The following is a 27,280-nucleotide window of genomic DNA, read 5'->3' on the forward strand; positions in this document are numbered from 1 at the left end:
GAATTTGGCCAATAACTAGTGAAGTGACTTAGGTGTCTATCATATGAAAATCCTGAAGTACAATTGTCTAAGGTGTTCACAGTACAGTTAAAGAACATTAAAATATTCTAACAGTTCTAAAAACCAGTGTAAATAAACCCTCCATTCTGATCTGTTCAAACAGCCTCCCCTTGTTTATTCTGATGGACCCAAAGGAAAGATGAATGGTAACACTGGTTCTCAAACTATGGTAACTGTACCAGTTGAACAAGACTACAGATCTTGACTATGCCTCCAGGAATCACTAACTTCCATTCATCAGTGCTCACTGCCTGCAGTATAGCTTGGGCTTTCCCAAACACATCTTGCGAGCAGCTGACTAGGGTTGAAGGGAGCCCAGTTCCACTTCAGGTCAGGAGCTGCTCTAACGAATAGGAGCAGAGCAGTAGTAGAGACTCCTCAGTAAAGGTTGAGAAAGGGGAAGCCTGGAATACTAGCACCTGGAAACAACTATTAAACGTGTACCTGGTTCTTCTCCTTGAATCCTCCTATTTTGAACAATGGCAAGAAGCTGTTCTGCAGCTTGATTCACACTCATGTACCGTGGCGATTCATAAATCTTCTTTCCTCTGTTGGAAAAAAATTAAAGTAATAACTACCTTGCCAAATAGTATTAAACCACAGAATACTAGGTTATTGTAATTCTCTCATTCCATTATCTCTATGGCACATTTCAGCTTTAAATTAACCCATATAGCTTAAGTAATCCATAGGCTTGGTGGTGGGGGGGGGTCTAAAGTGAATTTCAGCTCAGTTGCAATCCCTGGGCTCCCTGCACACTTGTAAAGCAGCAGGGCATGATCTGGCTGATAGTTTGCTATCTTAAGATTCAAGTGAGACTGCTGGAAACTATACAGGGTCTGCACTTACTTGAGAAAAACAAAACTCAAATAATCTAATACGTTTTCCCAACAATCATCATGTAGGCAGATAATTACAAATCAGAAATATATTCATAGAATCATAGAATTCAAGATCAGAAGGGACCATTATGATCATCTAGTCTGACCTCCTGCGAGATGCAGGCCACATAAGCCGATCCACCCACTCCTTAAGCAAGCGACCCCTGCCCTATGCTTCGGAGGAAGGCGAAAAACCTCCAGGGCCACTGCCAATCTACCCTGGAGGAAAATTCCTTCCCGACCCCAAATAGGGCGGTCAGCTGAACCCCGAGCATGCGGGCAAGACTCTCCAGCTATACCCTCTGGAAAAAGGCTAACAATATCCTATCATTGACCCATTGTACTAATTACCAGTGTGGCACTTAATTGACCTATTGACTAAGCCTGTTATCCTATCATACCATCTCCTCCATAAACTTATCCAGCTTAATCTTAAAGTCATGGAGGTCCTTCGCACCCACTGTTTCCCTCGGTAGGCTGTTCCAGAATTGCACTCTGATGGTTAGAAACCTTCATCTAATTTCAAGCCTAAATTTCCTGACTGACAATTTGTATCCGTTTGTCCTCGTGTCCACATTAGCACCGAGCTGAAATAATTCCTCTCCTTCCCTGGTATTCAATTATTCTCAAACACATTTCAGCTAGTTTGTCAATTCTGGCTACATTCAAGCAAAGTTTATGAATCTGACTAGGCCAAAAGTTACAGCAAGTCTCAAAGCAACAGTTTATAGACCCAATTATAAAAAAAAAAAAAAAAGTTTAGAAATGCCAAACTACTTTGAGACAGCTGAATGACCTTAGTTTAACTAACACTATTAAAAATACTTCTGTTTGGTGTTAAGAGAATGGAATGTCAATATTCCAAATGCAGTTTCTGGCCAGTGCACTGAGATGATTCAGAGCACTGTTTTGTTTTCAGCCGTTCATCTGCTTCAGGGAGAGAGACACTACTGTGCAAGATTGAACAATTATAAGACTTCATTCACTGAACAACCTCTTCTAGAAGGACCTAGTTGAGACAATGTTTTGTTTACTGAACACAATACCGAAAACTCGTGTGCAATTGCTGCAAACTAAGGGCTTGAAATAAACGGCAAAACTCCCATTTATTGCAGTGAATGCAGAACCATGCCTAAGTGCTTTATTTCATCTAAGGAACAGGTGAGTGCTGCATTACTAAGTCGGAGGAAGGCTCTTCAATCAGTTTTCATTTGAACATGCTGATAATATATTTATTTTCAAAATAGTGACTCACTTCATCAGGTTTTCCAGAGATTGCTCCTTTACTTTTATGTCTGCAGGATGAAAGTTATATTTATTAGGCACAAATAAAGACGTCATCAGGGGTACTGTAATCTTCTCACTCATCTTAATTGTCTAAATCGGTAAGGGCTTAGTTAGTCGTTTAAATTAGCAGGTCTTTTCTGCTTTTCATATACCAATGTTTCAGCTATTGTAGGAACTACAAATGTAGATTTCTAGCAAAGTAGTATCAGCTCTGTTCTGAGCTTTATATATTAGTTATGAAGAAAAACCCTTGTCCGTTCCTTTTATAAAGATGAAGTTTTACCTGGGATTGCATTACTTCTAGGATTCTAGTGCAAACAAGAACAATGTAAAACAGTGCTTACGTACTACAATGATGGGCACATTTGTCATAGGATTGAAAAAAAATCTCAATGATATTGTTCTAAAACATTTAATCATATAAGCGTCTGAAAGCCAGATGTATTGCACTCTTTTAGATTCTAGGTTCACTTGCACCTCAGTAGGCAGAAGGTAAAGCAGCATAACTGAACGATAGTATTCACTTAAACCACCACACAGGAACCCAACTCATTAGCAGTTCCTTCCTGCTACAATTTCTGGATATGTGTGTTTTATATACAGAGCAACTCTGCAATTTTATGGAGTCTCAGGCGTCTGCATTATCTCTGACAGGTACTCAAGTTCTACAATAGGGAGCAGTGGAAATTATATACTCAACAGTAGAATGTTTAGCTTGTACTGACTGTCACAATTTTTGACCTGGTGTTCAAATCTTAGTGCATTACACTCAAATACATAGACAGGAGACTTACATCACATCTTAAATCTGTATTCAATGTGTAAAAAAGCTGTACAAAAAATGTAAAAGTTGGGGTATTTTTACAGTCTTAAAATAGCTGTTCAGAGTTAAGCATCAACTTTTGCCAAGGAAATTATGAGGAAAAGGTTTTTATAACAAGATCTGTGCATAACCTGGCCTTTTAAAAAAAAACAATGTTGTGGGAACTACAGATACAATATCATAAATTAAAGTTGCAGTACTTCCAAATCAGAACCATCTTCTAATAGCACTGTTTCTGCATTTTGCTTTTACTCATTCGTGAAATATCCTTTAATCTAATTTGACTAAACAATACATTAAAATAGACCACAACCAAGTGGTATTAAAGGAACACTTATTTTGAAATTATCAGGTTTCAAACGAGACTTGAAATTAGATTTAAGTCCTATACCTACCATGAATTCTCCCTCCCTCTCCCCCCGCCAAACTTTGTGGTTTTGCAATGCTGCTATGTTAAAATCAACACAAAATGAGAAACAGTGCAAAGCATTAAATGCTAACAGATGCAGAATAAGTGAACCAAAAAAAGGGGGGGGGAATCTCCCTCCTGCTTCCCTTCTTCAAGTTTGTTAACTTGTAATAATAAGACTTACACTTCTGTTTGGAAACTTTAAGTTTCTTTAAAGTTACCAAAAATCTGATTTTAACCACCTCTGAAAACATTTCTGTGCATTTGGAAAGTCAGCCAAATGTGCAATGACACTTATACATTTAAATTGTTTCCAGAGTAAGGTTCTTCCAACGCCCACAGAATGCATGTTTTTACTTAAACTATTAATTTGTTAAGCACTGACAGCTCCCTCCTCAGCCCAAGAGACATGGAAATGGTCATTCTTGAAGTGGTCACAAACCAAGGGCTCGAACCTGCATGCTTTTAAGCATGTGTGTAATTTTATGCACACACACAGGCCCATTGAAGCCAATGGGACTATTTATCATGTTACTAGAGTTATACACAGTCTTATGTGACTCCAGCATTTGTGTTGAAGATTTGGATTAGAGGAAAGGGGTAAATAAAAAGATCAGACAAAACAATGTGAGCTACTGCGGGTGGTGCTAATTTAAAATCAGTCATCTGCTTTAGATCCTGGCTTTACAGTGTTTTTGTATATTACACTGTAACCTTGTCACTCTGTAAATGTCTTCAGACTAATGAATGTTATATTAGAAGATGAAAATCATTTAATCAAATACTACAAATTTGGCTAATACGACATGCGTCTTCCAAGATCGAGTCTATTAAGGTCTAAATAATTAAAGTAAAATGACACTTGCTAATTACTGCAACCTGATTTGGATCTTGAACAGGAGATACACTTGTCCTTAAACTCATGCTGCACTTTAACAGCATATGGAGATCTCTGATCCTTGTTGAATTCTATTGAAGCACAGGGTTTTATTAATTGCTCGACTCCTTTTTAGAAATCGCAGGCCACAGTGAAACAAGATAGGACTAGTAAAGCTATTCTAAATTCACATAAGCAATACACAAAGGATGCAATTTTGGGTATATTCTTCAAACAATTAAGAACATTTTTCTTCTAAATGTATTACATTTATCACCATAGCCTCTGGATGTTGTACAAGAAAGTGACTGCAGAACAAAGACAGATGACCCTTACCAAGTAAGCACAGCGTGTGCATTCCATTCTGCTTGTTCTTCTGAATCTTGTCAAAAAAGCTTTCTGGTTTCCACGTATCCGTCCAGAAAACTACAGAAACTGTTTCTCCAAAGTTGTACAACTTAAAAAAAAAAAAATCGCACACAAGCAAAGAAGAAATTACTTAAGTGGGGATTACAAAGAGTTTCTATAAATTAAATATTAGGAAATTAAGGTTTGACAAAAACTAAAAGCTAGGAAGTCTTGAGTGCGTTTAAGGAGGGCGCATCAGACTGGAACTAAGGCACCCTTATAAACGGGTATTTTCTAAATGATTTTGTTGCACACACAGGAAAGAATTAATACCTCCTTTTAAAAAAGGTGTCCTGTTTGTCCTGTTCTCCCCTTGCCACACTGCAACTCCTTGGAATGGTCTAATGCATGGATTGGCAACCTTTGGCATATGGCTCGCCAGGGGCCAGGCGGGTTTGTTTACCTGCCGTATCTGCAGGTTTGGCCAATCGCGGCTCCAACTGGCCGCGGTTCACTGCTCCAGGCCAATGGGGGCTGCGGGAAGCGGTACGGGCCGAGGGATGTGCTGGACGCCGCTTGCCGCTGCCCCCACTGGCCTGGAGCAGCGAACCGCGGCCAGTAGGAGCCACGATTGGCCGAACCTGCAGACGCGGCAGGTAAACAAACCGGCCCGGCCTGCCAGGGTGCTTACCCTGGCGAGCCGCGTGCCAAAGGTTGCCAATCCCTGGTCTAATGCATTAACAAGACTTTGTTTTTTCTTTGTATCTAAGTCTAGAATAAAGTTTCCCTCTCTGCTATGGAATAGGATGTTTACTATTGTTCTGTCATCCTCCAGGCAGCGATGCATGTTAGAGAATGAGTAGTGAAGCTGCCTCCTAAAACTTGTATCCAGCTCTTTATTCTGGTCACCAGTCTTCATTAACTTTCAATATTCCTTCTACACTTAAAAAGACCCGATCATGTAGTCCTTATTCAGGCAAAATTCCCCAGTTAAGTCAAGGTGGACTGGGCCCTTTGGAAAGACTGGAAAAAAACTGTAGGTATCTAGTAGATTATTTCCTTAATCTATAAGGAAGCAGGTAGGCAGCCTCCAATAATGCTGTAGCATCTGCATTCCCGTGTAATGTTTCTACAAGCCTTGGGATAAATTATTCTTGTAATATTTGTATTAAAATAGTGCTCAGAGGATGAGTGTGCTATATATGAAGATACTGTCTGTACAAAAGAAGTTAGAGCCTCCATACCCCTGCTAACCAATGGAGGCATTTTAGACCTCACTTCCTCAGTGGGGGCTATCAGCTTCAGAGTAGGCAGGAGGAATAGGAACTCTAGAAAGAGACCTCATCCCTCCTCTGGCCAGTCTAAACCCACCTCAGGCCAAAAACAGGCCATTTGAAGGTGTACATGAGGATAGCTCAGTGGTTTGAGCATTGGCCTGCTAAACCCAGGGTTGTGAGTTCAATCCTTAAGGGGGCCCATTTAGGGAACTGGGGTAAAAATCTGTCTGGGGATTGGTCCTGCTTTAAGCAGGGGGTTGGACTAGATGACCTCCTAAGGTCCCTTCCAACCCAGATATTCTATGATTCTAAGTTAGAATCTAACACCATGAGGATTATAGGACAGGGGCTACGGACAGATATATTCTGTGTGCGTGCGCATGCACATGCTCAATGCTAGACACAGTAGCAATTACATTCACTTGTCCCTCAGTATTGCCATCATATATTGGCTGCCTTCTCACAGTAATGGGGAAGGTGGGCCATGGGAGATATTTGATATAATTCTGCAGATTAGTTCCAGACGTGCATTGTAAGGGGCAGCATAAAATAGAAATTTTTTCCTGAGATGTAATTAAATGCAGAATTTGGCCTGCAAATCTATTACTGGTGGTGATGCATACAAAGGAAATAACTCAGCTTGGATTTAAGATCCCAGGTTGAGTTTCAGGGCTGGGAGTTGGAAAACATATTTATGCATCTACACCAAGTTAATTCTCTCTACACCATGGCCACACACCCCAACTGCTCCCCTTACTTTAAATCCTACACCGAAGCAAAGGAAGGAGCGCAGCCCCCCTTGTCTGCTAAAAGCAGATGAAAGCCCCTCCTCCTCTCCCAGGCTTGGAAGACCATCTCTTAACTCCCCAATTATTTCTTCTCTGCCACCCCTTCCCTGGCTCCTAGCTACAGGCAGCAGAAAAGAAACAGTTAAATAGATTGAAATTGGGGGGGGGGGGATGCGCACAGAGCTCTTTTTAAGCCTGGGACAGGAGGAGGAATTCCCATCTGCTTTTAACAGAGAAGGGGGAGCTGCACTCTGTCCTCTGCTACCCTTTCTTTAAATCTTACACAGAAGACATTATGGGGGTTCTATGCCATCTGGGGATTTCCCTCTGGCCATTTAAGCCATGAGCACAGCTCCTTTGCACTGCCAGAGCACCACAAAGTGGCCAGAGGGCACCAGAGAATCAGGTCTGCTATTTCAGCTTGGACTTTTGTAATGCTTCAAAGCAGAAACAAGTTAGTTTTCTATGGAACTGGTGCCCAGGGGTTACCCATTCATTCTGACAGGAGGACAGTATGTTCAATGATTCTTGGCATATTACACAAACTATTTCCTCATTTAAATATTACACTTCAGTAACTCAAAGACATTAACCCATATTTCACATTTCATAACCATGAGGTGCTTCTGGTAAACTTAAAAAAAAGTCACACCAAGGATAAGGTCTTGATGTAATTTTTAACTTTTAAAGGCCCATGTAGAAATCCAACAACAACAAAAAACAACCCAAAGTATTTTTCAGTTAGCTGGACCCTTTCCATTTGGTACCAGAACATGGCAACAAACACCGGTTGAAAGGTTTAACCCTCCCCCCCTTTTTTTTAAATTAATGCTTAAGCTTAATTAGTGATCCACTTGCCTTAAAGTGTAAACTATAAATACTTTTGTAAATGAATAAATAATGTTCAGTTTCATTTCACAGTTATAAAAAAAACAGGTAGAAACCGGGCAAGCAAAGTTAACGGGACAAGAGATTACACAATTGTACATTATCACTACTGGGTACATTCTACCTCCACATTAGAAATACATTGCCACCAAGCCTCATATGGAAGATGAGTCTGGGAGATGAGCAGCATCCAAAGAGCTTAGCTATCAGATCAATTATCTCTAAAAATCTGCACTGTCTTCCCATATGACTGGGATCACTGAAGGGTCATTTTAGACAAACTAACAGCATCCTCTAGTCATTGGTACAGCAACCCAAGGTCAGCCTTGGGCCTAGCATGAACGGACTTGCTTACTGGCTGACATTTGAAACCATCAGGAGATCATTCACTAACCAGGCAGGAGTGGTCTCCTCTCCAAAAGAAGGCCTGACCTGTGGTGCCACTGGTGGCCAAGTACACATGGAGCAGAAAAGCTTTCCTTTGCAGCACAGATCAAAGAAAAGGGTGGTTAGAGACTGGGTGATAACTGGGTGATGATGTCTGTAATGCAGACAACCATCCCTCTACGCACTGGACAGGAACTACCAACTCATTTCACATTACCATTTGCTGGCAGTACTGAGGCTAATCACTCCTTTAACCACTACCCCACTCTCCACAATGACTGCTGACCTGAACTAGGTATGAACTAGAGACTGAGGGGGTAAAACTTCCCACTTCCCATTACCAATTAGCCCAATTCTGTTATTTCTCACAGCACTGCTTCTCGGTGAATTGTGGCAGAGACCTCTCTTTCACTAAGACAACATTAAATGAGTACCTTATTTTGTAAGCAGTTGTCAAAACTGTGCTAACTCATTAGACTTCTCTTTTATACACAATCACTAAAAGGCCTTTCATTTAAAATGAAGGTCCAAAAGATGTACGTGTATCTTGGAAAAGGAAAGGAAAAAGTCTGTAAAATACTGTTAATGGAATGTAAAATACTTTATTGAATCAGTACCTCTTGAAAGTATTCTAAAGAGACAATTCTTCCAGCACCAAACATTTAACATCTGTTTTTGCACCACTGGCCAGCATGGAAATTGCTTTCAGAAGCAACATAAGGCACCACTGTATTATTGGGGGCACAATCATCCATGTCATTTATACCCCTGTATGAGTTAGAATTTGAAAGAAAGGTCCTTATTTTTACTCCATGTGCCTTTCTGGTGGTCCCAAAACATTTAATATTCCTTCTTAGAAATGAAGGAGAAGGGGGATAAACAGAAGAAAATTACTTTTGGCAATTCACTGATATACTATCATTCTGGAAATGCTGTGGGATCAAAGCATTAATAGAGTCTACTGTTGTGTTAAATTGAGGACCTCAATAAATTACAGCTCTTGTGCATGCAAACATTTGTATATGCATAGGCAAAAATTTTCCACCCACATTGTACATCACCACATACTTGGACACTCCTCCTGTGGCAGAACAAGCCTACATAAGTTTGAAGAAACGTGATTTGTAAGCTAACTTGCATATTTAATAAAACCAATATTTTAACTCTCTTTCCTGCACCCTGATATGGTACTTTCTTGGTTCAAGAGTCTCTGATACATGAGGCTGCTGTACTAGGTTATGCTATTATTTCTACCTCTTGAAATCCAGCATAAAGCAAATGATTCACAAGAAAAGTCTTAGTGCAGAGGGAGCAATAGATATTATTAAACCAACAACACTAATATCTTAAAAGGATCCTGCTCTGTGACAGATTTCAACCAGAAAGAAATCAAACTGAGTCTTTCCATTGACCTCAATGGATCAGGACCTAGAAATCAAAATGTAAAACTTGATGTTGTTGGCATATAGCTGTAAAACCATTGCCGTTTTCATATTCGATGTATATTTTGTACAGAACAAAACACGTGAGGATCAAACACTCTGTTCTGAGTTTTAAGCAGAAACTTACAACAACCTGAACGACATCTTCAATGAACCAATCAGACATAAAATGGCTATCACAACAATAACCCCTTTAAGAAGGAAACAAATTAATTTCTGATCAATCTTGACAGTGCTGCGTCCTTCATTAAACACAGCCTGGCATTTGGGGAGAAGGGGTATCTTGTATGTGAGAGCTCAAAAATGAAGATCAGATTTATTGGATTCCTGTCCTATGGTCACACACACAACTGGAATTTCAGCAGAGCAAGGTGCTACATTTGGACCTAGTGGATGGAAGGGCAGGCCTATCAATTCAGCAGCAGTAGAGACAAACCTGTCTCCCTCTTCTCTGATGTTCAAAATCTTCATGGGAAGCTTCCAAAGGCAGCATCTTCAGAAATGTGAGAAATTTCATGTGCTTGTAAATGTTTGAAACAAATGTTTTTTTACGATTATCTGTTACAGTACAACTACTAAAAGCCAGGAAGAGCAGCCAGGTCTCCTGACTCCCAATCCAGTGCTTGATCCGCTACACCAGACTGCCTCCCACGAAATGCATCATAAAGCAGTGCAAACAAGGTGGTCCGTTTCCCCCATTCTTCAAGCTTCGCTTTGTTTTGCCCCAGCATAAACTGCAAATATCTTTCGTGCTTTCTATTTTATTTACATACTTAAAATGAAAGAAAAGCAAACCACTTTTTGTACCAAAGACTAGGGAGCCTACAGTTATTTTGTACCAGTATTTTTAAACACTGCAGTTCAGCCGTTGGGCTTAATATAAACAAACTGCAAAGGTGGAATGAAGCATATTAGAGAGAATGGGCTACATTCTAATCTCAGTTACAGAAGTTTAAACCCACTGAAGACTTCAAACTTCAGTGGAATTACTCGTTATTCACACTGGTTTAAATTAGATCAGAATCTATCCTACCATGGTCCAGACCATAAGCAACTCTTCTTAGTGTTGTGGCCAAATAGCTAATGAACACAAAGCATGAAAAGGAAGGAGCAGAGGCTAAGCAGGGAAAAGTAAACTAAAAAAAACATTTTTCTTTCTCCCTCAAACACAGTAGTGTACTAAAACAAACAGCAGAGAAGGTGCAATTTAATATTCAAGGCCACTAGTGCACCAGCTGCAGAGAAACGAAGAAAGAAATATTTCAACATGCAAAGGTTTATTTTTACAGCATGTTTTCCCAGAATTATTGCTGCATCAACTGTAACCATGACACTGCATTTTGTCAATTATGTACACTGTCTCCTTTCTTAAAATTTCAAAACAGCTTTAGAAGCTGTTCAGAAAATGGGTTACTCACCGGGAACATTTCAGGAGGTGAATATCAAAGGATTCTTGTTAAGTATTTTAGACCCACACCTGCAGCTCTTACGCATGTGCAGACTTCCAGTACACTGTAAAGGGAATTGACCAATATGCAACTAAGGGCTACTTTTGATCTCCTTTGCTGTGTTGAGAATCACAGGTTATATGATGGGACATTCTTCCTGCAACTGATACCATTATGGAGTCTATTCCTGGGAGATGTAAGTGAAGTTCAACTCACACTGAAGTCAACAGGGCTACTCCTGGCCCCAGTGATGTAAGTGAAAACAGGTCAATGGGCATTAAGGGCCACTCAGAACCTTGCATCATAGGATCTTAGTGCTTACTTGCTGGTAAATCCCACTGCAGAAAGTGATTCCCTTTCCTTCATCTTTGGTATCAGGACTTTGGCTGTGATACTACACAATGTTCATCCTTAAAAAAGGATGATACCCTTGGTACCCGATTCCCCCAGGTATTCCTCATACCAAAGGAGGCATACTGTGCTAATATCTAATAACTAGGGGAAAGGTTGGGAAATTCAGTGGTAACCACTGTAGCTACAGTCCTGTCAGCAGAGGTATTAAAACAAAACAAAAACTAAATCTGAAGTTGCTGATGACTTTTGCCCATTTAAAATGAGCCTTAGTCTAAGGCTTATCATTCACACCATCTTGCCCAGTTTTATAAAACTGCAAGCACGGAAAATCAAAACTTTTACTTAAAATGCTATTTCCACATCGCACACAACTGAGGTAGAATTCCTGGGAGCTGTCAGTCATAGAGAATGGAGATGTGGGGAGATGGCTGCCAAGTTGGAGAAAGAGCACTGAATGTGATTATGTTCTGCATCTTATAGTTGATGTTACCCAGCAGCCATGGCTTTCAACCTAATAACTTTAGGCAAAAGAACAAAGGGAAGTCTCTCTCTCTGCTGAGATGCCTTCCCTGTTGGTGCTCAGGAATGGCTTCCACGTGAGCAGAATGGGACTCAACATTAAGAGGATTAAGAGCCTCCTTCCACTGAGAGCATTTGAAGGATACAGAACTTAATCCAGAAGGGTAAAGTCACCTTAGCAGCTCTGGTACCCTTATTAGGCTCTTCATATATAGAGACATCAGATCAAAATATCTCCTCTCTCTCCCCCATATTAACCTGACAGTCAGTTGCCAAATTCAGCCTGGTAAGTGGATTTTCTGGGTCAGATTCAGTGGTGACAAATGGTCCTGTAAGTTACACAGCACATGTAAGCTATAAAGTAGGATAGCTTGCATTGAGCTGGCATTTAGAGGGTGTGCAAAACAAGTGCTAACTTATACAATGAAGGCTCAGGGCATTTAGCAGGAAAATCAACTGGAGACAGTAAGATAAATTTGTTACTGTTTTACATCAATGAAAAATGTTTTGTATTACATTTCTCCCATTTGAGGGAAGACAGATGGTCGTGTGGTTAAGGCACAGAATGGAGTCAGGAAATAAGAGTTCTATTTCTACAAGTCCTGCAGGTTTCCTGTGCGATCTCGGGCAAATCTCATAACTACTGTGTGCCTCAGTTTCCCATCTGCAAATAATACTTCCCCTACAGGACATGAATGTTGTGAGGCTTATTCATTCCTTGCAAAGTGCTTAGATACTATAGAAGTGAGAACCACAGTTCTGTATTTGTATTTTTCAGTGATAGGTTAAAATGTAAACCTACTTCATAGTGTAGTTACATTTGCAAATTTTAATTGGAGAGCTAGTAACTGAAAATGATCAGTGTAATGAGTTGATAAGGGATCAAAGAAGACAGACATTTATTCAGATCTACATGAAACTGTTCTGAAGGCTAACTGGATTTACCTTGCAAAAGGGCCAGGACATGAGGCATTTTTCCTAGTTACCTTTTTAAAAAAATGCTTATGTACTTGGCAATGCTGTTTTCCCACAGCTGAACATCTCTTCTTACTCTAGCTGTCAGTCATGTTAGTCAGTACACTCCCACAAAAGAGAGAGAGAATGAATAGCACACTAGTTGGAAGGATGAGGGCTTAAGCAGTTCTACTGCAGCTCCTAAACAAGGGAAGGGAAGTTATGCAAAAGGACCAGTTTGAGCCATGACTTCCAGAAAGGCCTTCAGTAGCGTAGCAAGGACATGCAAGGAAAACTACAGTAATGCACTGCATACTGCTGACAGCCTAGGTCTGGACTACTTCCCATGTACTGGCTCTTTAGAGCTGCTTCTTAAGGCACACCAGGGCATTAATCTAGTTTTGGCCCTATGAACAGGGAAAGAATCTCCCTTTCAAATGGTATGGGATCATACATTCAGGGTGGTGCAGGAAGTGTGCACGCAAGGCCAATTTTCAGCTAGTTAATGGCAACAGTAATTGGATGTGGTTGCCAAAAGCAGCACTCTGATAAAACTAGATCAATTTGCTTATGTTTTTCTTTCTCCATCTATTCCAAGTCTCTCACCCTTAGTTGGTCCCTTCCCTTGTTCTTCTGTTCTCTCCCCCCCCCTCTGCTTTTGTTAGTCAACCTCTCCCTTACTGTCCCCGCTCTTTGTACGTCCCAGTTTTTATATCTGTGCCCACAACTTGTCCCCTGCCTCACAGTTCAATGCTCCTGCTGCTTTTTATTCCAGCATTCAGGGGAGGAGAAAATTAAAAGCCATTTTTGCCCCAGCAGTTGGCCTAACAGTGAAAAACTGAGCAAGAGAAGAGCTGAAGCCTGTAGAAGGCAGCAAAGGACTCCTCCCTTCCTTCTACCTACAGGCTACATGGACTAGAGCAGTGGTTCTCAACCAGGAGCCGCAAGCAGGTTTCAGATGGTCGGCCAAGCAGGGCCAGCGTTAGACTCGCTGGGCTCAGGGCAGAAAGCTGAAACCCCACCGCATGGGGCTGAAACCAAGGTCCCTGAGCCCTGCCACCCGGGGCTGAAGCCGAAGCCTGAGCAACTTACCTTTGCTGTGCCCACTGTGGCATGGGGCCCTGGGTAATTGCCCTGCTTGCTACCCCTTAATGCCGGCCCTGGCTTTTATATGCGGAAAACCAGTTGTTGTGGCACAGGTAGACCGTGGAGTTTTTAATAGCATGTTGGGGGGGCCTCAGAAAGAAAAAGGTTGAGAACCTGTGGTGTAGACTCATGGGAAGAAATGGGGCTGAGGCCATGCCTCTTTCCCCAAGTAGGTGAGCAGGGGAAGAGCTGAGGTCACGGGTTCCCAATACCGCCAGAAGTACAGCTCAGCTGCAGTGCTCCAGCAGACACCAACAGGAGTGCTATGTGAGGGCTTTAGAGTGCACTCCTGTGGGATTCCCCCCCAGCAGGATCATTCCAGTAATCGTGATACTATATTAACAAATATCACTGACACCATCCAGCTTTACAGTCAGAGTCCAGAAGGCAATGGAGAAATGAATCCAGTGGTACCAGGTTTAAGTGGCAATTCACATCAAAGGTACTTTCCCACCTGTCTTGTTTGTCTCATTTTGGAAAAATAAAAAGGAACATTCTCCAGATCTTGAACAAAAGCCTGATACTACAACCAGTAAGGCAGAGCACAAAACAGGATGGAGAGATGGGCACAGGAGGGATCTAGAGACCTTGGCACAACGTGACTAGTGCTTGTAGCTGTCTTGCAACGTGCCTAACTGACCCAGCTCTCAAAAAAGCTCCAGCCAACTGTATCAGAAACTGCAGCGAAAGAGCTTTTCGAAAGCTCAGCATTAAACTTTTTTTTTTTTAAATAAAGGGGGAGATCTTGCCCCTTTAATGTGATACGAACCAGTGCAATAATTTCTTTAACACTTTTATTACATGCAGTCTGTAACCTGTTACCATAGTGATTCTCCATACCAGCAGCACAGATCTGGACTGCATGGCAGAGGATTTTCAGAGTGGATGAACATTTTTCCTTCCAAAATATTTTACTTTTAATGAGCTTTTGATATACAAAATAGCAAAAACAACATTTCTGCTCCTTCAGTCCCAGAAACAGTAAGTTCAGCCCTAGCTCATGCTCTGATCTGTAATTTGTAGCTTATGGCAACATCTTTATAGAAATTAGTACACAAAAGGTGATATATAGTACCAGAATGCTTTCTCCATGGACTTCATTGCGTCTCTGTGCAGTAAGAATATGCAATTAATTGCATGTTATACTTCAAAGAAAGAACTGAACATTGCTCTGATCATGTAAGAGATGCATTCTTTTGTGAGCAGTTTGAGGAGTAACTGCATTTCATCCAGACAGAGTCTAATCAGCAGCTACAGCTCATTGTTCTGAAAACCATAAGTACAATCTATAAAGGTGTTTCCTGTTTTTCACTAGTAGAGTAAGAAGTTTTGTATCAAGATCAGAATAAAAGACGGACAAAAAAAAATGTTCTGTGGTCAAGTATGTATAAGAGGAATCCCTGCCATACTAAAAAGTAACAAAATGCTTCAAAAAAGCAACTGCTCCTAAAACAAATGAAATAAATTTATGACAGGAGACAATTATGAAAATAAAGAAGTGGAGAGTTTTAAGGGACGATGGAAGCAACAGCCACAACTTTTAATAAGTGAGAGGTGCCTTGTCCCCTTTGATCTCCCTTCATTATTTGTTTGCTCCCTCAAAGAACACTGAAGATTTAAACATTCAGCTGGTTACGATCCTTTAATATAACATGATCATGATTTCCCAGGGTGCTTTTCACAAGAACAGGAATATGTTGATTTATGAGAGAGGAGCACCTCCCAGGTTAGGAAGGAAAAAGACTATTGCCAGGGTGAATAACCCCATGTTTCCGTCATGGTAGGTTCCCCCAGCACCGGATAAAGAAAGTAAAGACAACTCTCAAAACATGCATGTGTGGTCTAGGATTGTTTTAAGGGCGGTCCTGATTAGAAACTGCCTCTCTGGAGCAGCATTAGATCCTCTCTCCCTGTACAACTGCTACAGATTTTTAACATAGACACCTGCACTGTCAAGATTTGGATTGGAGGGTGGGACCCGCAGTTTCTCTCCTAATGGCACAGAAAGCAAGATCATCCCATGCTAATGAGTAGTAGGAATCCATTGCCAGCTCTTAACTGTAGAAGCAAGCTGTTTACCATAATAAAGCAGATAGGGTAAGGAGCCAACTGCTGTGCTACCCTACCCATAAAGTGCAGCCATGTGACACATGTCAACGTCTACTGCATATATACTTTTTAACACCAAAAGTCTACTTCCTTCCTAAAAGATAATCTGACCTCTCCTTTCAGCAGCAGGCAGGTGTTGTGAGAAAGTACTCATGGGGAGAATCATAACATTGCGAAGGTCACGGGTTGTGTTCCCTGTGGGCAGGCATACGCTACAATTAACATTCACATTTCCAGAATGGTGCTGTTGAACCAGCAGTTAAACATGAGAGCACACAGGGCTCAGACATTTCTACCACTGTGGTTATGTGTACAATGGAGCTGGAGGTATAATTTCCAAGTCAGGTAGACATGCCCATGTTTTGATTGAGCCAGTGCACTAAAAATGGCAGTGTAGCCATGGCTGTGGGGGCAGAGGGATGGGTTAGCCACCTTGAGAACACACCTAGGGTTTCATATGGGATTGCATTTTGTTTGGCAAGCCTGTCCCACTGCCTGTGCAGCCACAGCTACACTGCTATTTTTTAGCACACCAGCTCAATCAAAGCAATCATGGGTATGTCTCCCCGACTTGGAAATTACACCTCCAGGTCCAGTGTAGACTTACCCTGTGTCATGAAAGTCTGCTCAAAGCTAAAGCCTATGCCATATATATCACTGGTACAGCTGTGCTGTTGCTGGCAGCTACTGAAATATGGCTGCTAGTATTTCAGGTCTAACTTTGGAGGTATCCGTTATTTCTGTTAAAAACAGGCAGCTCTCCCTTCTTTAGGCTAGAAAGGACTTCTTCCTTCTGAGATAGATGCATGTCCAGGGCGCTTCTAATTGCTTGTTTACGCCCTGATCCTCCAATTGGCTCCACATCAGTAGACCCCTGTGTTCACATACAGCCTCAATGGCTCTTCACAGGGGCCTACACATGTGCAGGACTGAGGCCTTCAATGGCAAGTTCCTTGGGGACAGAGTAGGGGTTGGGCTGGGCACACTGCAAATGCTCATCATTAACAAGAGTAACAAAGGGGAAAGTTACAGATAGCTAATGTATGTATGATTAGCGACTAAACACATTAGCCTAGCATTTTTCCTGTAAGAAAGGCAGAGAGTTTTCTGGACATCTATGAAAGGAAGCTGCCCCAAACCAGACCTATAGTGGTTACATGGCTTGAAAGCTGTTTATACTGGACACTAACTTATCCCACGATTGAGTCAGGGAGTTCCTGTGAGTTTTCCAGCCAACCAACACCCATTTTCCCTATATTCATAAAATAAAAATATTCCAGCTTCCACCTTGCAGAGTAGAATTATTTTCGTTTCTTCCCTTGAAACTATGTAGCTGCCAGCAGCTGATTCTCTGATTGGGGAAACTGGGACAGGGACAGGAGCAAGGAGGGGAACATAAGGAAGATTTTACAAGACAGGCAGAGTAGATTATGACAAATTTAAAAATATTAAAGAAAACAGGTCTCTACTTTTCTGAGCCTCCAAGGCCCAAAATAACCAATCTATGGGACATGCAACAGGCTAATATCTAAAAAAAAAAGTATTCAGGTATGTGGCTCATCCTTGCATTCCCCTGATAAAACAAAAATCAAAGATCCTTTAGCTGTTGGCAAACATGCAGGAAGATTAAAAAGAGGTGAGGATCAACTCAGGAGGGAAGGAATGTGTCTGATGCCAAATTTTTGACATCATTTTTTAATCTGGGTTTGGGATAATACACAGAATCATGTATATACCCATTTTATTTCCATTGATAGTATATTTCTCAAGGGGATAACTTTACCTTACCATACGATCACCAGTAGGAACAGTAAGCTGACAGGGCGAAACAATTATCATACACACACAATGCTTTACATATGAAATACATAGAAAATACTGTCTAATTTTGTTCATGGGGGGGAGAAACCAGAATTGTCACCCATTTACTCACATGTACATCAATGCAAATAGGCATTTTGCCTCCCAAATGTTAAGTTACATAATGATAAATGCATGGAAAGCTCTGAAAAGGAAACGTTAACACATTCTGAAAACTGGCCAGAATTTCCACAGCTGTCTTCCTTAAAAGTTTAGATAGCTTCATACAGCCCTTCCATAATGTCAGAGCGGTAGAGATTGCTGATTCTAATATTAACAATTGTAGAACAAAACGTATAAGAGTTACCTGTAAACCGCAGCAGCCCACTGCATTCATTATGGAAGCATTATGAATAACCCTGTATGGAATCCCAAGCTTTACTGCACGCAGAACAAGATCACTGTGTGTTGTGGCCCTGTGGTAAGGAAGGAATGGGTTGGATTGACAAAATACACTGACTGAGCATAACCATCAACATAGCTTGTTTTGAAAGTAAAATTAAAATGCTTCATGAGTAAAGCTATGCAGCATGCCAAGAGGGCAGTGGTAGTAAGGACTTTACTCTGACTTTACCATAACAATAAGTAGAAAAAAAAGGGCTAAAAAGCACAGGGATCCACATGAATTTCACAGCTCCCAATTTCTCAAAGTTAAAACTGCAACAGTAGCATATTTATTACTTTTTAAAGTAACTTCTGGTGGCAACTTAAAGAGGACAGTTCCATTTGTCCTTTGTCTTTTGCAGGTGTCTGCTGGATGTCTGTTGAATAGCAAATGTCAGCACAGCTTAGCACAGAGAACTTGGGCGTAACTCCAGTATTCCTACAATTAATGTGCAACCAGGCCATCTCACATTTGCACTGAGAGCCTGTGAAAACATGTTCCAAAAAAAGCACTACACAGTATACAGAACATGTTTTAAAGATTTACACATATTGTATACACATGTATACAGTAGCGATATACTAACCTTGGAAAAGCCAAGCTTGGCTTTTAAAACTCTTCTCTTATATATATTTATGTACTGAAATCCACAAGACTCAGGGAAAATGCATTTGGATATATAAACAACATGCAAATTCGTTCCAGAAGTAAGTAGGAGCGATCCCCTTTGAAACTTACCACAAGCTGAATTTGGCTTAACATACCCATCAGTCAGCATGCACCCTGCACCTTCACACTTGGACAAAACTCTCAGTCAGGTTAATTGGAGCTTTGCCCAGAGGAGGAACTGCAGGCTTGAGTTCCAAGTATGATCAGCATCAGAAGCACAAATAGATCCAAGTTAGTCTTATTTTTGAATTGCAATAATTTAAAATAAATTAATTTTTATTTCAAATGGTACTTGTGCATGTTAAGATGTTTAAGAAGTACTGTACTTTCCACATTACATGTGAAATGTGGCAATGCATTTAAATAAGAAAGCTGTCAAATCTGAACAATTGCTCAGCTGTCTCCTTTTCTCCATAGATACCTCAGTCAATGCTGCCCATTCCACAGAGGGAAACAGGGAAAGTAGTAGTATCTGGCTGAGCTGAGTAATTACACAGGAGGGTTGTTTTAGCCCTAACATCCTCTGTCGTTCAAGCTGAATTCTCATGGAGTTCCCTCAAGCCCTGGCCTGACTATTTCCCAATCTTCGTGCATTTTTGTTATGCAACTACTTGGCCAGCTCAAGTGCATAGATACTGACACTTTCTGTGGCAGCAGCTTGTGTGGGTGGGAGGAAGTGTCAGGTTTTTTTAAAATATAATAAAGGCTCATTCATCTACAGCAGAGTAACTAGTGGAGTCTGAATGATGGGAAATCAGGAAATACCACTAGAAACAGACTGCAACAGTGGTTCTAAAACTTTTTTTTTTTTTTAACTGGTAACCCCTTTCACATAGCTAGCCTTTGAGTGCAACCCTCTTATAAATTAAAACACTTTTATATATATTTAACACCATTACAAATGCTGGAGGCAAAGCAGGGTTGGGGTGGAGGTTGACAGCTCACGACCCCCTGAGAGGTCCCGACCCCCAGTTTGAGAACCCCTGACCTAGGAGAACAGCAGTAAGGTAATCTAGACTTAGAATAGCTCCCTCATTAACTGCAAAACTCTCTCCTATGCCCCCCTACCCTTCCATGAGCAAAGGAGAGCAGGAGGCTGGTTCTTCAGCCTTGTCCCCGTCTCTCCAGATCCATGGCATAAGGGCTCTGGAGACTTTGTGGGTCTGCTAATAGAGAATCAGGGGAACAGCTGGCTTTATTTACTGAAATCTGCTCCAATCAGCATCTTCTCCCACTAGGCCCCTCTGCAAGGGCTTCAGCACAGCTGCAGGCAGTGTGCTCACATATGGGGACTCAGCCAATTGCAGCCAGGGGCCTGAGGGAGTCAGCCCTCTATGCCCTTGTCTACCCTACCACTTTCCACACTACTGGTCTAGCACCAGTAGCAACTTCGCAGGCAGTAGCAATTATGGAAGCACTTGCATAAACTGGATGCAGGTGGGCATTTATTTCAGTCACCATATTGTCTGACATGGTGCTAAAAGTTGCCTGGTTTACATTAACACATTCTACCAATATTGCAGACACAACTGCGAATGGACCAGTGGTGGGGGAAAAGAACTGAAAAATTCCAGTGTAGCTGCCCTCTGTGTGGTGCCCTTGTATCAGCAGGATGGGACATCCCTTACCTGTGGGGCTGAAAGGCCATCCTCCTCCTTTCTGCACTAGCTAAACCTCTCCTTCTTGAGAACAGATTACTTGAAAACTCTGAGGTCAACTTTTGGGGTGTCCTGGCTCCTCTGTCATCCTCACACAGGGTTTTCCACAGGATAGGACAATCCTGCCCTTTGTTACTAGGAGCAACCAGTCAGTCACCTCATAGACCCAGGGAGCAGGCGTGCTTGGAGTAATTAGGAAGAAAAAGACATCTGAAACGGGGTGCATTAAACTTCAGAACACTGTTCTTCAGTAAGTTGCCTTCAACACTCCTGAGAGTCCAAACACTGACTGAAATACACACCATGGACTCTTTTAGCCTATTTATAAATGGTTAATGTCTGTCATTGGCTTTACAATTTTTATATCTACTGCTAAAAATTAATCCATACTTTCTACCTTAGATTAAGCATAAAAAATTGACATATTAATAGACTGAGAGAGTTCGCGTGAGAGCCTTAGTTTCACTTCTTGTTTGCAACGTTTCCCCCACCTCCAACTGATTTGGCCACAGTTTAGATGACCACCTCAAAGGGAATGTTTCTATAAGGAACAAGAACAAATTTTTGAACTTGGGTGCCTAAGTTAAACCATTAAATCCATTATGAGGCACTTAAGTGGCCCATTTTTCAGAGATCCTGAGAACTGGCAGCTCCTATTGATAGTAGCAGTTCTGGGTGCTCAGTCTCTCTGAACAGCAAGCCACTTTTGGGTGGGGAAGGGGAGCACTTAGCTTTAGAGATCCAACTTTGAAAATTGTGGCCATATAATACACTGTACGATGCTCTAGAATGGTCTAGAACATCAACATCACCAATTAACTTCAAAGCTGCCTGGAGTTAGATTTTAGGGTCATGGTTCTCCAATATGATTCTTGCAGGGGGACCCTTACATCCTCGCTTATGGAGACCCACTGAAGTCAGTGGGGCTCCACACAGGCATTAGAATCTGCCCACATGGATCTGACTTCAGAATTGGGGCCCAAAAGCCTACACATTTAGACAACATAAATAAAAGTTTTAGAAAATTCTTTATATTTTTTCAAGACAGAGTACTATGTTATAATAAAAGCATATGTTTCTAGTCATTAAAAACATTGGTATACACATTTGCAGAAGCAGGCTCAGGGAGCCCCACGCAAACTCCAACTACTTTTTGATGGACACAGTAGTTATATGGCCTGTATGCCTAAACTTAATTCGGGATCAAAGCAAGAGGGTATAGGTACTGCACCTTAACTTAAGCCTGGATTCTAATGGCAATGCACACTGCAAGTATAGTTACTTTAATATTTCTAAATAGCCAGCATCACCTGCAGCTACACAGTTGAATAAAAAAATTGTCTCAATGTTTCCCCAGAGTCTGTATGTACATAAGTTATTCCTCTCCTTTATAACCTCCTGCCCCTCCCCAAATGCACTCACCCACCAAACTGTGCTCAGTGATTTAATTTTCCTTGTGCCCCTTAAAGCTGTGATACAAGTCTTGGATCACCAGCTGGAGACAAAGAGCTCTTCTGTATGGCTTGACATTACAGATTGATGATGCTTGATTGCATAGGCAGAAGGACATCCTTTTGGAGACAGAAAAAGGCTATAGCTTCCAGCAGGAATAAGAAATTGAAATAGGACGCTTAATAAACCAAACTGACAAGACATTTATAATGGCCCAGCCATCCTTAAAGACTAGAATAGATAATACCATAAGCGTGTGCAACCAACACCCAGCATTCAATTAAAAAGCAACTGAAAATACAAAGCATGGTTTATAAATACAAAGCATGATTAATACATAATCAAGAAATGCACCATACTTTGTAACAAGCCTAGCATTTCTGCTACGCTGATAAAATCTAAAACTTTTTTTTTTTTTTATGAAGGGCAGCTTGGATAATGGCAATTAATTTTACAGTTGTCGCTTGACTTTTGAAAGGAAGATTTATATATCTCTGTGGGTGCCAGTGGGTCTGAGATCCTATCTGATAAGGATGTTTTGAAAGCTGTTTGGGTGCAAGAACTGCAAAACAAGACTGAGAATAAAGTGTGAGCCATTTATTTACATTTGTATCAAATTCAAATGTAGCCAGTTCTGCAAGAAAAAGAATGGGGGACACTCCTATTATTATGAAAACGGAATGTTTCTTTTTTTCGGCAAGAAAATTATGGTAACACGAGAGAGCTCCCATTTGTTAAGGGCCAGAAGTAGCCAAATGACAAAGCCAGAAGAATAATTAAAGCGTTGCCTTTTCTTACCCAAATGGATCACCAACTACAAGAAAAGCAACATCACAGAAATCAGCATCTTTTAAAATATTATCCGCTTCTTGTTCCACTGTTTCTCTGTCAGCCAGAATCAATTCTCTCCCATAGAACTCCTCCTAGAGATTGAAGAAAAACATGAAAATGAGACAGCTGGTGATGACTTCCATTTGTCTTAGTCTGTCTTCTGCGGCATCCAACCAGATATAGATTAGACATTCACTAAAAATGTGCTATGACCTAGTTTTTTTATATCATGTTGTAATTAACCAGTCTTGAAACCATTCTTTATTAGTATCCCCAGAGAAATGAGACCTCCAACAGCTGATGCTCGGTTTCTTTGCACTTCAGATTCACGCTCCAATTCTGGTTCTGCATGCTAAATACCTTTCCATGCATGTTGATAACACATTTAGACTCTGATCCTTCAAACACTTACCTTTAAAGAGATGAGCAATCACACTGAAGTCATGGGACTACACATGTTCTTTAAATTAAGCATATGTGTAAGCATTTACAGGATCAGGGCCTCACATATGAACCATGACTTGGTTCGGTTCTAGAATGCTTAGTGACTATTTTGCACGTCTATACATCCTTATAACTCAAGTTTCATCATGCTATGTAAGTACTATTGTTACATTAGATAGCAAACTACTTCAGGGCAGGGACATGTCATGTCCTTCTTTTCTGTAAGCCACCTAGCACATTTTTGGGAGCTATAGAAATCAAAGTTGTTTAGCCAACTGAGGTCAGGAAGGTCTGACTTTACAGAAAATGTGATATCAATTCCAGCTCTGCTTTCCACCTACAAAGGATAGTGTATAAACAAGAGAACCAGCATAACAGTGATCACAGCATAAAGGAGTAACAAAGGCTTCCCTGAGAAAGGATGGTCCTGTAGTTAGGGCAGTAGCCTGGGATCTAATAGTCCTAGGTTCAATACCCTGCTCTGCCACAGACCTACTAGGTGACCTTGGGCAAGTCACTTAGGGTTAGACCCACAAAGGTACTTAGGCACCCAAGATCAATATTTACATGCCACTGACATTCACAAAATTATTCCTCAGCTGGTGCATAAAGTCCCCACTGGTAGGCCTGTGCAGAGCCACTTATGTCTTTATGCTGCCATACAGCTAATTAGCAGCTTGGAGCCCTAGCTCATGCCTAAATCCCAGCAGGAAACTCATGCTTATTATTCCCCTCCTATCTCTCCAGTGGGGCCTGACAGCACACCTACCAGATCAGGGCCTTGTACAAGTGAAGACTGGATATTTTTCAGGTGGGTGTGTGCGCGTCTCCCAGAATAGTCAATAGCTTAGTTATAAGGGCACTCACTTGGGATGGGAGAGAACCAGGATGTGGGATGTTTGCAAATCCTTGCTCTGTCTGATTTGGAGCAGGGGCCTGAACCCAGGTCTCCCACATCTCCCATATCCCAGGAGAGCGGCCTAACAATTGGGCTGTTGCCTAAAAGATTCAAATACAGTAACTCCTCACTTAAAAGTCATTCTGGCTAACGGTGTTTCATTACTGAACAATTAGAGAACATGCTCATTTAAAGTTGTGCAATGCTCCCATATAATGTTGTTTGGCAGCCGCCTTTGTCCTCTGCTTGCAGAAAGAGCAGCATGTTGGAGCTAGCTGGTGGGAGCTTGGAACCAAGGTGGGACGGCAGCCCCCCCATCAGCTCCCCTAAGTTCCCTGTGCGGCAGCCGCCCCGCAGGCTACCAATTGCTGGTAGTGTGCTGCTCCTGCCCTCTGCCTTGGAGCTGCTCCCAGGATATAGGATGGTTTTAGCAATCCATTGCAGGCCAGACTCCTCATCTCTACACAGCTTTCTGAGTCCCTGTATTGTTGCTCTTAAGTGATTTCCCTCCACACCATTAAGCAGCCAGTCTCCAGGTGTCATCTACTTCTAACTTGGTCAGCAACATCCTATGGGTCACCCTTTTTCATTTTAAAAACTGGCCATTTATTCCTATGTTTTGTTTCCCATCTCCTAACCAGTTTCAGAGTCTCAAGAAGGCCTCTCACCCTAGGAATATTATATGTTTCTAACAATATCATATCAGGGACTTCATGAATAGCTTTTAGAAAGACTAAAATAGCTTCATTCTTTTGTTCAATATTTTGTATTTAACATGTAGAGCTGCTTGGGAATTTTCTTTTCGATGGAAAATATAGTTTCTGCAAAATCAAGATTTTCCATAGGAAAATTTCAATTTTGCCAAGGTTTTCCATTTGGAAAATCTAAACAAAATATTTTGTTTCTGGGATTGAGTAAACCTGAATCAACAAACTGAAACATTTCATTTCAGGGGGTTTAATGTTGAATTGACATCTGTGTTAAGTGCTGTGGTGCCTCACAGGAGCTGTAGTTCAGGTATTTTACACCATCATTTGCTCCTATGGACTGGGCTCTAGCCTACATCTCCCATGATGCACTGACAGCACCACAGGCAGATACAGTTTAACAATCAAAACAATCAAAAGACCAAAACTAAGGTCTTGTGAACACAATACATTAGTCCACATCAAAGGGGTACAAATTTTAGTGTGCACTAGCATTTCGTGTACTAACTGGCCTGTGTGTACCCTGCTTATGGGCACTAAAAGTTGTTTTTTTTGGTACATGTTTATATAGTCCCGTTTCAAACAGCACTACATAATGTGCACTAGGGTTTTCAAACTGTGGGATGCAACCCAGTACTGGGTTGCGGAATGGAAGGCAATGGGTCACGGTGGCTCTGGTCCGCACTGTTGACCAGGACGTTAAAAGTCCCATCGTCAGTGCTGCCAGGCTAAGGCAGAGTAGTTCCTACCTGTTCTGATACCGCGCTGCGCCCCAGAAGCAGCCAGCAACAATTCCGGCTCCTAGGCAGGGCACGAGGCTCAATGAGCTGTCCCCACCCCGAGCATCAGCTCTGTACTCCCATTGGCCGGGAACCAGCCAATGGGAGCTGGAGAAGGGAGTCAGTGCCTGTGGGCAACAGCTGTGCAGAGCTGCTTGCGTGCCTCCGCCTATGAGCTGGACCTGTTGCTGGCTGCTTCTAGGGCACAGCGCGGTTCGTGGCGCCAGGACAGGCAGGAAGCCTGCCTTACCATCCCCTCTGTGCTGCTGACCGGCAGCCACCTGTGGTAATCCCCTGCCCCGAACCCCCCCAAACTCAGAACCCTTTCCTGTACCTCAAGCCCCTCATCCTCAGCCCCACCCAAGCCTGCACCCCCCAAGCCCAGAGCCATGACCCCCTCCTGCACTCCAATGCCCTGCCTCAGCCCAGAGCCCCTTCCCACACCCTGAACCACTCATTCCTGGCCCCACCTCACAGCCCTCACCCCTGCACCCTAACCCTCTGCCCTAGCCCTAAGTCCCTCCCATACCCCCAATCCCCTCATCCCAGCTCTGTTGGGTCGGGCATCAACAATTTTCTTCAACTGGGTCACCAGAAAACAAGTTTAAAAGATCCCTAGTGCAGTGATTTTCAATGTGCACCAGCAGGGTCCACACAGGTCAGTTATTGTGTGACAAAGCAGTGTACACTTGAATTTACACTTCCCTAGTACTAACTAAAGCACCACCGAAGAAGTTCCAGTTAAACAATGAAATGTTTAAGCATTTCTAAACTGATATTTTTCTAACTTTCTGTTCCACGAAAAATTTTGATATTTGGACTTTGTCCCAATTTAGGAAGAAAACGAATGTTGAAATATTGGGATTTCCTGTGGATTAACAAACTAGAGAGGCAAGTTACTCATATAATGCGCATGCTGGTTTGTCAGGATCCTATTTACACTTGCAAAGATGCTTTACTATTCTTTCTTCTGAAGAGTTGCCTTATTATTTTTCCTGGTGATGTTACTGATTCACAATTCCCTGCATCCCCCTTAATATCTTTTGGGGAATAACACAGTAAAGACTTTCAATTCAGGGGCACGTAAACCTACCAGTGCTTCTTTCCCTACAGTGAGGACCGACGTGTAGGCCTCCAGGTATACTCTGCGGCAGTGCTTTACAATCTCCAGCCCTTTCACGGTAATGTCTTTGGCATCTCCCAGCCCTAGTCCAATCAGATAAAGCATTTTAATCCCAGGAGTGGACCAGAAGCCAGTTCCTGAGTGTGACCTGCCACAAGAAGGAAACAGGTGTCAGAGGGATGGCTACCCGGCTACCTCCGCAGGGGAGCACCAGGGAGACTCTTCCCCTGCAGAGCTCAGGATCAGCGGGGGCCCTGGGCAGGCATCAGGCCCAGTCCCCTCTAGGGGGGTCACCGGGCAGTTTCATGTCCCTCGGGCAAAGCAGCCCCCGCCCCGGGCTCGCAGCTTCCCCTGTAACGTGCCCAGGGCCGCCGCCGCCAGGCTGCACCAGCCGCGCGCGGAGCAGCCTAGGCCACCCCGGAGCGCGCTGGGCCTGGCTCCGTGCAGGGGACACCGGGGCGGGGGGTCCCGCCTGAC

The 27,280-nt window shown here is 42.2% G+C and overlaps 1 protein-coding gene across 1 annotated transcript in view; it reads right to left on the reverse strand.

The window, feature by feature from the left end:
• The window catches only part of DPH5 (diphthamide biosynthesis 5), a 28,575-nt gene that overhangs the window by 1,169 nt on the left and 126 nt on the right, over positions 1-27,280 (reverse strand). Inside the window, exons 2-7 of the mRNA XM_045028528.1 lie at positions 26,774-26,951; positions 22,820-22,944; positions 18,165-18,273; positions 4,674-4,794; positions 2,197-2,236; positions 505-608 (exon numbers count right to left, since the gene is read on the reverse strand). Coding sequence (XP_044884463.1) covers positions 505-608; positions 2,197-2,236; positions 4,674-4,794; positions 18,165-18,273; positions 22,820-22,944; positions 26,774-26,908 — 634 coding nt within the window. The 5' untranslated portion in view covers positions 26,909-26,951. The remainder of the gene's footprint in view (positions 1-504; positions 609-2,196; positions 2,237-4,673; positions 4,795-18,164; positions 18,274-22,819; positions 22,945-26,773; positions 26,952-27,280) is intronic.

Source organism: Mauremys mutica, chromosome 8 (genome assembly GCF_020497125.1).
Source record: "Mauremys mutica isolate MM-2020 ecotype Southern chromosome 8, ASM2049712v1, whole genome shotgun sequence".
Taxonomy (NCBI): domain Eukaryota; kingdom Metazoa; phylum Chordata; order Testudines; family Geoemydidae; genus Mauremys; species Mauremys mutica.